Source organism: Haliotis rubra, unplaced genomic scaffold (assembly GCF_003918875.1).
Source record: "Haliotis rubra isolate DU_JTF1 unplaced genomic scaffold, ASM391887v1 Scf76, whole genome shotgun sequence".
Taxonomy (NCBI): Eukaryota; Metazoa; Mollusca; class Gastropoda; order Lepetellida; family Haliotidae; genus Haliotis; species Haliotis rubra.
Window position 1 is genome coordinate 541,693 of NW_025767479.1, and position 13,955 is coordinate 555,647.

General features: G+C 38.8%; 1 protein-coding gene across 1 annotated transcript; it reads right to left on the bottom strand.

The window, feature by feature from the left end:
- Nucleotides 1-4,982: 4,982 nt before the first annotated feature.
- LOC124260286 (tumor protein p53-inducible nuclear protein 2-like) lies at nucleotides 4,983-13,258 on the bottom strand. Its single transcript, XM_046694559.1, is given in 5 exon segments — nucleotides 4,983-8,166; nucleotides 8,169-8,543; nucleotides 8,766-8,807; nucleotides 10,527-10,673; nucleotides 13,054-13,258. Coding segments are annotated over 4 exon segments (618 nt in total). The 5' UTR covers nucleotides 10,669-10,673; nucleotides 13,054-13,258; the 3' UTR covers nucleotides 4,983-8,107.
- Between the last annotated feature and the right edge of the window lie 697 nt (nucleotides 13,259-13,955).

Genomic DNA, 13,955 nt, shown 5'->3' on the forward strand with positions numbered 1-13,955 from the left:
CAGATCAAATATCTGTGCGGATTTTCGTTTCTTGAGTGACCAGGGAAGAGAAAATCCAAAAACTCTTCACACATAAACTCGAACTGAATTCAGAAAGAATTGAAAAGATTAAACTAGTCATTAGTGATTTTGAAAGGGAACTGAAAAAGTCCTGCGAATACTAAATAGTAGCCGTTGTCTGATTCGTTAAGTCTGTTCAGACATCTCAGTTTGATTGGACGGTCATAGGTTGGTAGAAGGTCGTGTCATCTAAAACGAATAATACTGAGCCTAAGTTTACTTAGACTGGGACTAGTCCCGTGTTCTAGTCTGGACTTGTGCCGTGTTCTAGTGCAGACTTGCCCCATGTTCTAGTCCAGACTTGTCCTGTGTTCTAGTGCAGACTTATCCCATGTTCTAGTCTAGACTTGCCCCATGTTCTAGTCCAGACTTGTCCAGTGTTCTAGTCCAGACTTGTCCCATGTTCTAGTCCAGACTTGTCCAGTGTTCTAGTCCAGACTTGTCCCATGTTCTAGTCCAGACTTGTCTTGTGTTCTAGTCCAGACTTGCCCCATGTTCTAGTCCAGACTTGTCCCATGTTCTTCAGACTTGTCCTGTTCTGTCCAGACTTGTCCTGTGTGTTCTAGTCCAGACTTGTCCAGTGTTCTAGTCCAGACTTGTCCCATGTTCTAGTCCAGACTTGTGTGTCCTGTGTTCTAGTCCAGACTTGTCCTGTGTTCTAGTCCAGACTTGTCCTGTGTTCTAGTCCAGACTTGTCCTGTGTCCTGTGTCTAGACTTGTCCAGACTTCTGTCCCCATGTTCTAGTCCAGACTTGTCCTGTGTTCTAGTCCAGACTTGTTCTAGTCCAGACTTGTGTTCTAGTCCAGACTTGTCCCATGTTCTAGTCCAGACTTGTCCTGTGTTCTAGTCCAGACTTGTCCTGTGTTCTAGTCCAGACTTGTCCTGTGTTCTAGTCCAGACTTGTCCTGTGTTCTAGTCCAGACTTGTCCTGTGTTCTAGTCCAGACTTGTCCTGATGTTCTAGTCCAGACTTGTCCTGTGTTCTAGTCCAGACTTGTCCCATGTTCTAGTCCAGACTTGTCCAAGTGTTCTAGTCCAGACAGACTTATCCCATGTTCTAGTCCAGACTTGTCCTAGTCCAGACTTGTCCTGTGTTCTAGTCCAGACTTATCCCATGTTCTAGTCCAGACTTGTCCTGTGTTCTAGTCCAGACTTGTCCTGTGTTCTAGTGCAGACTTGCCCCATGTTCTAGTCCAGACTTGTCCCATGTTCTAGTCCAGACTTGTCCCATGTTCTAGTCCAGACTTATCCCATGTTCTAGTCCAGACTTGTCCTGTGTTCTAGTCCAGACTTGTCCCATGTTCTAGTCCAGACTTATCCCATGTTCTAGTCCAGACTTGTCCAGTGTTCTAGTCCAGACTTGCCCCATGTTCTAGTCCAGACTTGTCCCATGTTCTAGTCCAGACTTGTCCAGTGTTCTAGTCCAGACTTGTCCTGTGTTCTAGTGTTCTAGTCCAGACTTGCCCCATGTTCTAGTCCAGACTTGTCCAGTGTTCTAGTCCAGACTTGTCCCATGTTCTAGTCCAGACTTGTCCCATGTTCTAGTCCAGACTTGTCCCATGTTCTAGTCCAGACTTGTCCCATGTTCTAGTCCAGACTTGTCCTGTGTTCTAGTCCAGACTTGTCCCATGTTCTAGTCCAGACTTGTCCCTGTGTTCTAGTCCAGACTTGTCCCATGTTCTAGTCCAGACTTGTCCCATGTTCTAGTCCAGACTTGTCCCATGTTCTAGTCCAGACTTGTCCCATGTTCTAGTCCAGACTTGTCCCATGTTCTAGTCCAGACTTGTCCCATGTTCTAGTCCAGACTTGTCCCATGTTCTAGTCCAGACTTGTCCCATGTTCTAGTCCAGACCAGACTTGTCCCATGTTCTAGTCCAGACTTGTCCCATGTTCTAGTCCAGACTTGTCCCATGTTCTGTTCTTGTCCCATGTTCTAGTCCAGACTTGCCCCATGTTCTAGTCCAGACTTGTCCATGTTCTAGTCCAGACTTGTCCCATGTTCTAGTCCAGACTTGTCCCATGTTCTAGTCCAGACTTGTCCCATGTTCTAGTCCAGACTTGTCCCATGTTCTAGTCCAGACTTGTCCCATGTTCTAGTCCAGACTTGTCCAGTGTTCTAGTCCAGACTTGTCCCATGTTCTAGTCCAGACTTGTCCCATGTTCTAGTCCAGACTTGTCCCATGTTCTAGTCCAGACTTGTCCCATGTTCTAGTCCAGACTTGTCCCATGTTCTAGTCCAGACTTGTCCCATGTTCTAGTCCAGACTTGTCCCATGTTCTAGTCCAGACTTGTCCAGACTTGTCCCATGTTCTAGTCCAGACTTGTCCCATGTTCTAGTCCAGACTTATCCCATGTTCTAGTCCAGACTTGTCCCATGTTCTAGTCCAGACTTATCCCATGTTCTAGTCCAGACTTGTCCTGTGTTCTAGTCCAGACTTGTCCCATGTTCTAGTCCAGACTTGTCCTGTGTTCTAGTCCAGACTTGTCCCATGTTCTAGTCCAGACTTGTCCCATGTTCTAGTCCAGACTTGTCCTGTGTTCTAGTCCAGACTTGTCCCATGTTCTAGTCCAGACTTGTCCTGTGTTCTAGTCCAGACTTGTCCTGTGTTCTAGTCCAGACTTGTCCCATGTTCTAGTCCAGACTTGTCCCATGTTCTAGTCCAGACTTGTCCTGTGTTCTAGTCCAGACTTGTCCCATGTCCTAGTCCAGACTTGTCCCATGTTCTAGTCCAGATTTGTCCTGTGTTCTAGTCCAGACTTGCCCCATGTTCTAGTCCAGACTTGTCCCATGTTCTAGTCCACACTTGTCCTATGTTTTAGTCCAGACTTGTCCTGTGTTCTAGTCTAGACTTATCCCATGTTCTAGTCCAGACTTATCTCATGTTCTAGCCCAACACCCTGCAGCAGTACAACATGGATACAGCACTTTGACACAGTACACCCACTCAAAGCCCACCAGTAGATGCACTGAATAGTCTATGGTGTAGTTCCACAGATTCATTATCATCCTTAATGTCTCATGTTTGTTTTGAAAAATACCTTCGACCCAATCGCTGTTATAAACCATATCTGAAATGTTAGAATTAGATAAGGAAGCATCATCATCAAGAATGTGCAAAAAGTAATTATCAGAAGTTTCTACACGACAGAACACACGTACAGTACACTTTGTTTATAACGAACACACTTACAACAAACTGATGGATATAACACTGAATACGGGGACCCTGCCTACTTGCTGTATATTTTGGTTGAAATCCACATGACAAACTATGGTTATACCGAACTACAATTAGTGGCCTCTTTGAGTTCGGAATAACCTTTGCTTACTGTACATTGAATTATACACAGATGCATCAGTATTTGGCTGAGTGAAGGGTCAGATGTGCACTTTCAGTCACAGTGATAGCAGACTAAGTCCAAAGCATGACAGCTTTAATGGTCTTGCTTTTCACACTGAGGAAATCTTATGTCCTGTTCAGTAACATTGAAACAGAAAGTCTGATGTGGGCAGCTGTCTTGGGAAGACACAATACAGTTTGAAACAGGAAGTCCTTGTCACAAGCTTAGGTTTTATTACAAATATGGAGTCTTTATTCCTTACGTACAATACTTCCTGAATGAAACTGTTTACAAGCCATTTCAATTCATTTACTGATTAGAGAAATGGCTTGATCTGTAGTTTCCTGAACCTGAGCAATGTTTTATGTGAACATAAGTGACCTTGGGCAATTAGGAATAGGAATTCTTTGAGCAGGTTTTAGAGACCTTGATCATAAACTGTTGAGAATTGTATGCCCAGAGTTTTCAGAGATGTTGGAAATGAAGTACGTGTATCAGCTTCATGTTGTAAAAGTTTAAGGTGTTAGAGTGAGACTGGAATTCTGTGACCGTCATTAAGAGTAACCAGTATATGCAAAAGCCTTCAGCTTCACAAGCATAGAGGAAATATCAAGCTAACCCAACCATAAACATAAGTTCCACACCCCTCTACATGCTGTCAAGGATTCACAATTTCCAATATACAAGTTTAATCTCAAATAAAATGTCTCTGGAATGATATGTCAACCATTGCAGCTCTACTTATGAGTTCACCCATTTCCAAATTATCAAAACCTTCCTAGCTGCTCTTCACAGGAAATATTTCAAAATACTTGTTTGATCATAGTCATAGTAGAATGAAGGGAATGAAAGTCTGAATATTGAATTTCAGAGTTCTATGACTACGTTCCAGGAGCATCAAGAAAGTTTCATCCTATTTCTCTGTGGTTAAATTATTTACATGAATGTGTTCCTCAGACGGACTACTTATATCGATCATATAAAGGTTTGCCAAGTGTATCAATCAAATCTCCACTGTAAGAAGAATGTGGGTACAGGCTGCGATCGGCTTGGTTAAAAAAAAATGTTACAGATTTGAAACCCTGAAATCTCTTATTCCATAATAAGCATCATATCACTCTATTGTCTGATTTATGATAAATAAATGCCCAGTTAAAATGAATGATTGAAACAAGTGTGTTTACCAATTCAAACTTTACTAGTGTCTCAAATACAACTCGAACATCTTTTAACAAAAGGACATCCCTCATGTCTCATTACTCAGGAGAATATCTTTACCAGCTAAATGTCTTTATGATTGCTTTTGTGGCAGCTATGACAATAGCTGTGCAGAATGTGCCTTCAGAAGTGGCATTTTGATTGGTTGTTTATTTCGAGCTCTGTGCACAAGTCTCTGTGAAGTTAGTGATCAGAGAGATGGCAATGTGACATCACAGTCAAAAGCATGCTGATGTGGCTGGGGTACTGTAACAGAAAGGAGATATTGGATAATCAAGGTTATGTGTCAGCACAAACTAAATTCCTCATACGTTATTCTTTAATGCTTACACTCACTGTATATAAATACAACAAACAATTTGTTTAACTTGAAAAGAAGAAGTTTATTACTGTTTTTGTAAACCTGCATCACACAGCTACTCAGACACAAACATTCTTGCCTCTCCGCAGATCATTCACAGGAGTAACAACTTCAACACATACACAGTATGACAGTTATGAATAAATACAAATTGCATTAATGTCCTCATCAACATGTTCAGCTTACAGCAAAATTAATAGCCCGAGATATCATACAGAATCCTCTAATTAAAAAAACAGGCTCTTAACAACAAATGGGGAAAAGCTGCCTTTCAGTTTCATATAGTTCATATTGAGCCATAACATCAGTATGATACAAGGTGTCTATATACAGCTGTCACAGGGTGACTCGAGCAAGATAAGACTTCAACAGTGGCAAGCTGGCTCACTGTCAACAACAGATCAGTAAACAGATAAGGCCTGCTGCACAGGTGCACACAGCATAGTAAGGTCATGCTTGCTGCACAAGTGGCAACAGCAGAGTAGTTGGCTTAACATCACTGTAATGTAAATTCACATTTCATAAAGCTAGGTTGATCATCGGCCATGGTGTATCTTTACATCAGACATTGTTTGATTGGTGGTGAGAGGAATCCTTATTGTCACATTAAACTGAAATGCTTAAAAACGAATTGAAGGTCTTACTACTTAACTGTCCATCAGTTAGAAACTCACTTCTCACAGCATAGTAGATATATCATGGAAAACAGTGCAAGATGCTAAGGAGCAAAAAGAAAATATGATGGCCACTTAGATCCCTTGGAGGTAGTTATATTAACAAGGTCTTCTCATCACCATGCCTTCAGCATGAGGCGGGAGGCATTTTGAATCATTTAAGGGGAACTATTGGACAGGTTGGATGGAAAAGATTAATGATGCTGTAATCCAAATTATTAACAGATGACCCTAACAGTAATTTCTTACTGCTTTTTGTGTATCCTAAGTACAGCTGCATATTTTCCCGGGAGTGATGCAGTGTTATTTTTTTTGTTTATATCATCTACATTGCAACTATGTGATACAGACTACTAATGCTATACAACTGGACATAAAACAGCACTTAGGGCAAAGCTATCTAAAGACAGCGCCATGCATGTGCCAATAAAACATCAAATAGGTCAAGAGGTAATTTGAGGCATCAAAGCTTGGTATCCGTCTAAACAAACACCTAATCCACAAGTGAGAAACAAAAGTATGTTTTTTTTATATAAATTAGATACATGAAAATTGTATTTCTACTAAACAGCTGACATTATTTGTGTATATTTTTGTGATGTATTTTCTAAGTTAAAATATTGAATTTTTCATATTACTGAAGGAGATGTATACATCATAAAGGCATACAGTTCATATTTAGTTAAATTTGTTTTATTTTCATTAAAACAATTCAAAATGTAGAACAGATTTACAAAAAGACAAGTGGTAGTATGTCAAGTTTAATCTACAATTTTCACATGCAGTGTCAACACAAAACGCAAATCAGTTGATGCCAACATTGTCAAATAGTTCTGAATGCAAACATGTCAGAAGAGTCGAACACATCAGAAGGATATTCACTTCCACACTAGAACATGGTAACAAGAAAGTCTTTAAACCTAGTCAGTGTAACAATTAGTCTACAAGAAAGTAACACAGGACGGAGACTGCAACAGAGAGTATTGCAGTCACACAAGGTTGAATGGGTGGACAAGAGAGGGCCATGTTGCAAGTGGGTGGGCCATGTGCCTAGATGACTTAGCACCAGTTTTGTCTGACGGTGATGATGTAATTTGCAGTATATTACAGGTATGTACACTCATTGGCTGATGATGGCAGTAATACTCAATGTTCTATGTACAACTTGACAAGCAGTGTTCAATCTTAAGCACCTTGGTAATCAGATTGGCATTTAGCAGCTCACTAAAGCAGATCACTAAAAAATAACATTGATTTGGAGGTATCAGTCATTCTGTCTGATTGTACATGAATATTTTAGGTAAGCATGAACGGTTAAATCCTGAATTTATATAACACATCAATATCTCAATGATATGAAGTCTTCAAAGTGCTGACTGTTTAGCAACATGGATACAACAGTTTCAGTCTTCAAGACCTCTGTTCACAGCAATGACAATTCTGTCTGATGTCTGGGTAATCACATTGTGCTTTTGTTTGTTCCCTGAAGTAAAACATTGGTCTCCAGTGATAAGCAGTAATTCAATCATCATGACATTTGTGTTTCTGTCAATCTGTCAGTATTGGGTGGCCAATCATTCTTTGATATATCAAATGATTTTATTCAATGCCATTCAATCTCTGGTCTACCCATGCAGCAAAATAATTCATTAGTATGGATAGAGAACTATGCATAAATGTCAAAATAAAAAAATGTAACTACATATTTTAATACGTGTATGACATGAAATACTCCCAGAATAAATTAATGTAGAAATAGCCTGTAAAATGTATGTTGTTCATCTAAATCTTTGAATCTTTTGTGTTGACATGATAATATTATAGTTAGACAAAAGTAATACCAAAAAAAATGTTAAAAATTTCCTTGATCAACATGATGAATGCAGTAACAATTCGAGTAGACAATAAACTTTAAAAATAACCCTTTGAACCACATTAACATAAAACAAATTAACAAGGGGGTCAGAAGTGACACATGTTAACTTCTGAACACCATGGCTGTGAATTGGGAATATGCCAACTATATACATTATACACATATAATGCATATATGCCATTGTTTTGACATACAGAACCATTTTAACTTGACATTAACATACACGAGAAAAACAAACAATACAACAGAAACTGGAACCTCATAAAAGTTATTTTTGTGGGTTTTTGTTTTGCTGGGTTTTTTCCCGGTATTTCCCTCATTTTTACACACATACACAAGTGTTAGATATCATCACTCTTGACTTATACTGCAGCAAAGGACATTAACTTTCAATCTGAACAATAACTATTATTTTCCATATTACTCACCTCAATATACATAAAATACAAACATCATAAAGGTGTATAAATAACAATATTAATAATTACAAATTCTAATATACATAAAGTCATAAACTTCTGGGGGTATTTAATCTCTAAACAAGGCGAGGAAACATTTCACCGGTAGAGCTGGACTTTAGAATTTCCTCTGGCCAATACGGCCATTCATACAACCAGATGGAGAAGGGTACGGTTGCGTTGACTCTGTCGTTTGCCTAGAGACTGATACTCTTTCACCTTGTTGGATTTCTCAAGGCTCTTCTTGCTCATATGCTTACAGTCCTGCAACCTATGTTTTCGTTGAGCAATCTTAACGTTTTGAACATGTGCAAGCATCCCTGCACGTGCAGCTACAGCATGTGGCCTACGTGGAGCTTGGTGCACCACCTGATTGCGAGTCCTTCTAGCAACATTTTCGTCTTCCATGTCTACATCACTGGAAGACTCTGATTGGTTGCTAAGTTCACCGGTACTGTCACCACCGTAAGAATTATATACAGACATACTTGGGTGTTCAATTAGTAAGTTTTCCATGGGGCTATCAGCTACTCCGGTGTTTCTTTTTCTCCTCCCTGTAAAACAAGGTGGTGGTGTTAGAACCCAACTTTCAACACGTATACTGTTTCTATTACATAAAACAACATCACTGGAGTGAGATGAGGGACTACAGCAGCCAGGGCTACAGGGATTTTGCGAGCTTGTACTCTCGGGGTCGGACGGACAGCTGCTGTCCCCCTCAGGGATCTCCACAGGTACCCTTAGTTCACAGTGGTGAGGGCGAAGTGGGCACTCACCCCCTTGCCGCTGCTGCTGCTGCTGCCTGTATTCACCTTCATCTGGAACAGGTCAGATAAAGTCTAACAGTAACTGATACAAGCTTCTCATCGTCCATGTGCACTTATTGTCCAAACACTTAGTTCATATCTTACTCATACTATTGTTTTCTTTGTCTCACAGTTTGAATTTAAGTTAAAGATACTGACTATACTTTTTTTCCATTTCATCTTTGATACTAATATTTTGACACTGTTAATTTTGCATTTTCAGTTTTACAATTAGGAATTAACTAGCTGATGTTTGATTATCAGAAACATATATTTCCTATTGTTAACTTTCACCAAACACCAAAAATTACAAGTTAGTTTTAGTTAAACAATAGACATCCACACAATTGTCCCACTACAATATACAAAATATGTGACAACAATGAATGTTCTATCACAACTACACCTTTCAGAACACAGGGTAAAACACAAAAAGAGTCTGGAAAATGTTTATGGTTATCTAAAACTGTGAGAAATGAAGATAGACACTAGTAAAAGAGATATGTAAACAAAATGACCAAATGTGAACAAGTGCACAATTTGTATAGGGATGTGACACAGGAGACAAGCAGCAGCAGCAGCAGCGACAGCAAGCTAAAAGGGGGAAATGCTAAGGATAAATTAAGTTGATCATAAAGGCAAATAAACTGTATACATCAGATCTACACCAATTACAAATATTGTACCAACAGTGTCTGTGTCTTTAGACAAACAAGTCAAAAGAAAATCTAGTATATAATTTCTTCTTGAGTAGTTAGATCAGCATACTACTGGCCAAAATTGGCTAATAAATCAATGATCAATTTCTTTGTGAACTAGCTTATGATCAGGCACTGCTAAGATTTTATTCAATAAGCAAATGCTATTGGCATTTTTAGAGAAATATATATATTTATGTATATGTTAAGAGAACAATTTTTTGTTTTTGTACATTCTTTGAACTTAAATAATACTTAATGCTATATCTTTTTCAAATAAATTAGGCTAATGAAATATTTCCCTGTGGAGATCAGATGTACATACCGCAATCAAAAGATTGTCTAAAGTGTAATATGACTGGAATATTGATTAATGTCTACTTATTTCTTCTCACAAAATATTATATGTTGTCATGCATCAGTAAAATATGCAAGACAAGTGTGTCCACAGAGACAGTTGGTCACTGATATCATCACAGTGATCCAGTACACGGAAGGAAAACCTACTGCTAAATCTCTACTGCAAGGCAGGATTCATGTTCTTGCTATGAAATTACAATCTGGGAGTGTCCAGGCCAAAGAGTATCATTTGATATTTAAAAAAAAAGAGAGATGCATTTCACTTCCTCATATTATAAAATAGCGAATGTCATGAATACATTAAAAAAATCACAATCACAAACGAATACCAAACAGGTGTGATATATTTTAAAATACATAGATATTTTTCTCAGAATCTAATCCCATATAATGATAAACCATTACGAGTTCCACAAATTCATTAAATTACACTCACAAAGTTTAGATATACCTTACAAAATATGACTTGGATTCAATTAATACCAACAAGAGAAAGGTTCATCTTTTCACATTATACTATTAATTCTTTAAATATGAGAAGAGCTTTTGATTCTATTTGGCCTGAATCCCAATTCAAGAAATGTGAGGCTTGGCTACCATGGCAATTCTAGAAGCAGAAAGCAGGAACAGGGGACAATTTCCAGCCACCTTCAGTCATGTAGTGTCTACTTACTGGAGGACTTTTCCGAGGATGGGAGATCCACGACTACCCAGCCTAGTTCAGCATCACGCGTTGGGACATCAACTTCCTTCACTTCAGTTTCAGGCTCAGTGGAGGAGCTCCCAAAAAGCAGGTTGGCGACACCGCTGAACATTTTTCCTGCAAGTAACAGTTACAAAATATCAAAACTGGCCGATGGTTTTGGTGATGTGATGGTACCACTGAAATACTTGTCACTCTCAACATTGCTCAGTAAATACAATAAATTTGACCCCTTCACCTTCTTATATTATGAGCAAACCTGAAAAATTTGAACTTGGTACAAGTCAATAGGATGTGTTCAGAATAAGATTTGCAGAATTGAATCCCCTCATTAGCCAAATGTTGAAGGTTAAAATATGTGGCATTAAAAATACAGATAAATGTTCTTTGACCATTCTATCATGATATCGTTCTAATGTTAAAAATGGAAGACTTAGAAACCTTGTAACTAAATGCCTTGGACAAATTCCTCATTATAAAGGCTACTTTTCACACCATTAATAGGAACAGCTTAATGATACTTCACTTGCTCACTTGCTTGATTAAGAAAGTAGCATTTTCATTAGAATATTAAGATGGCAAATATCTCATGTAAAATGATTCACAAAGTCATACAATTCTTAAAAAGCTGAACATAATTAACAATGAAGCGTAACAGAACAGGAGATCAATGAAAGTACAATATTTCCCAGCTTTCTTAAATGAACCAAGAATTGTAATTTGTATTCGAAAGGTATTTATAAATGATTTCGAGAACAGACAAAAAGAATTCATTTTAATGAAGTAAATAAATATGAAGAGACATACTATTCTAAATACTGAAACAGAACGATTAAGCTGGAGTTTAGCTGATGTAGTTAGCATTACTAATTCAATAACTTATTACCTGTGAATTATTTTCACACTTGCTGCCGTCAACTCATTTACACAATAGAACATTACCCCCACTATTCACGCACAAACACACAAATGACATTCTGCAACATTGACAGGTGGTTGTGAAACACCATAAGGAACGAGTTACTTCCCTTGAACCGGCCAGTTTGGGCCGTGTAAACAATAAAGGAACAACTGCCAAAATAAATCCCATTGTCTTGGTGATGTGCTATCGGTTTGTGAGTCCCTATATCAGTTTGGATATTAACACTTATCTGGGTCATGTATTTCAATGGCTGACGATAATCAAGACAGAATTAGTTATGACATAAATGATTACACGTACTGAGATGAAATTTGAAGCCTAGTCCAACTGTCAACCACAAGCGACGGTACTGCAGTACAGCCGCTACAGGCACAGAAGTGTCTTTTGTCTCGTCGGCATGCATACATTTTCTCTTCCATTGCAACACTTCGCGTCGCTTTGTACATTACGTTACAGTACAGAGCTGTATGGCACGTACAGATTTATTTTTAAAATGTGACGAAATGCAATTGCGGACTTACGAACTCGAGGCATGATTATGAATGTTGACAGTTCAGCGCGCAGAGCGAACGCTTCCACATATAATGACCTTTGACCTGCAAGTGATTATCGCGCGCGCCGTTCATTATTGTCTATGTATTTCAAATCCAAAATAGTTTCTCATTATTATATTCTCGTGAAAAGGTCAGGGGAAAATTAAACATAGATGTTAATTCCGATCAACGTTTGATCGTTTATTTGTACTCTGAAAATGTATGCAATCCCTGCCCTGGCATTCGTTTCACAAATATCATATGAGACTAGCCACTGACTGACTTACATTTTAGGGCGACAAAGCGTCATTTACAGGTACTCTTGGCGGATATAGCACACAATGAATAAGGAAAATATTAGATGTTAGGCCAATATTAAGCGAAAAGCAGGACGATACTCTGAATATTTGTCTTGTCCATTTGCGATAAGCCAATACAGGATGCCCCAGGATGTATATCATAGGACTTCAGTTTGCGAATCAGAAATAGTTCGTCTGACTAAAGACAACATAATTAGGCTACTTCACCAGAATGTAGGGCGAAATCAATCATCTATGACGGCTGTCATTCTGTCAAACGGACTGTGGGAGTGGCACCTTCGTTATAATTTTCCAAAATATCAGATTGACTAATAGTAAGCTTGAATTTCCTTAGCAGAAAACCACCTTTGGACCTAGCATCAATATAATTCATACTATGATCGATTTGGAAAGGCTGCCAATAAGCGCTGTCAGAGAATTTTCGCTATCAACATTGACAATTTCAGATTGCTGACCTTGAGTCCCGAGAACTCACCTTGGCTCTCCGAATTATTCACTTGAACCTTCAGCTTTTACTACATCAATACACTATTTGACAGATTAGAAACAAAGTTCAACGATATGCACTAACAATTCGTCGCAAATATCTTTCTCCAAGGGATGTACCCTTCGGACAAACTGGCGCAGAGAAACGAATAATGGAGGAAGGCCGTCCGCTTGCAAGCTGTGAACAAAGAAATTTGGGGAAATGATGACTGTGCGTCAAGATAATGTACACTTACCTTGTGTATGAGCTCCTTTTTTATCTATGCTTCAATATAAGTTTCAACCCAGGTCTCAGGAGAAGTTTGTGTAATGTATTTTTTGTGTTAATGTCGCTCTCTGTCAAAAACAGCTGATCGCGTCTAAGCAGAGCAGTCGCGAATCTGTGTCGTCATCTTCTGTTTACGTTGAGCTTGGCAGGTTTTCATTGGCTGTTGCGTAGGGATCACCTGTCATATATGGATATCTTATGAATATTAATGAGGACCACGTTCCCTATAAGGCAATACCAGCGCGTGGTAATGTTTATATCACGTGCGAATTGGCTGATATTTTGACAGTTGTGGCTGATGCCCGGATGGCTGACCCAGCGGTCACTAATGCTTGACGATGTGATTCGGCAGTTCTGTTTACTAACACAGGCTATTTTTAAAGCTTGCATGTCAGCAATATCTAAGCAGTCATTTTTTGTATTTATATAAGCAGGGTGAATTACGCAACAAGTGTCAATTTCATAGGAGATTTTTTTCAGACGAACATTAATCAATGTTCTATTCTTGATACGATGATAAATATATGCACCTGGGCGGGGCCCCATTGTTTAGCTGTTGTTTGCAAGTTTATTTTGCATTTTGGTAAGAACCGGAGAGACTGCCTACTGAGAATGCCTAAAAACTTCAGTGTCATAGTCTAGGAAAAAATACGTGATTCTTTTTTGAGAAACAGAAAGGATACCTGTTTGCCGAAATCTACATAGCAGTAATCTAATAGTATTCACGCTGGCTAACGCCGGGCTATTTTAAACATTTAGCTGGCTCAGCAAAAACGTTTGTGTCGACCTATTTAAGTCATTCTTGATCATATTATAAAGATACACGCGAATGAGGGGGCTATGTGTTCAGCATATAGGTCAACCACCTTT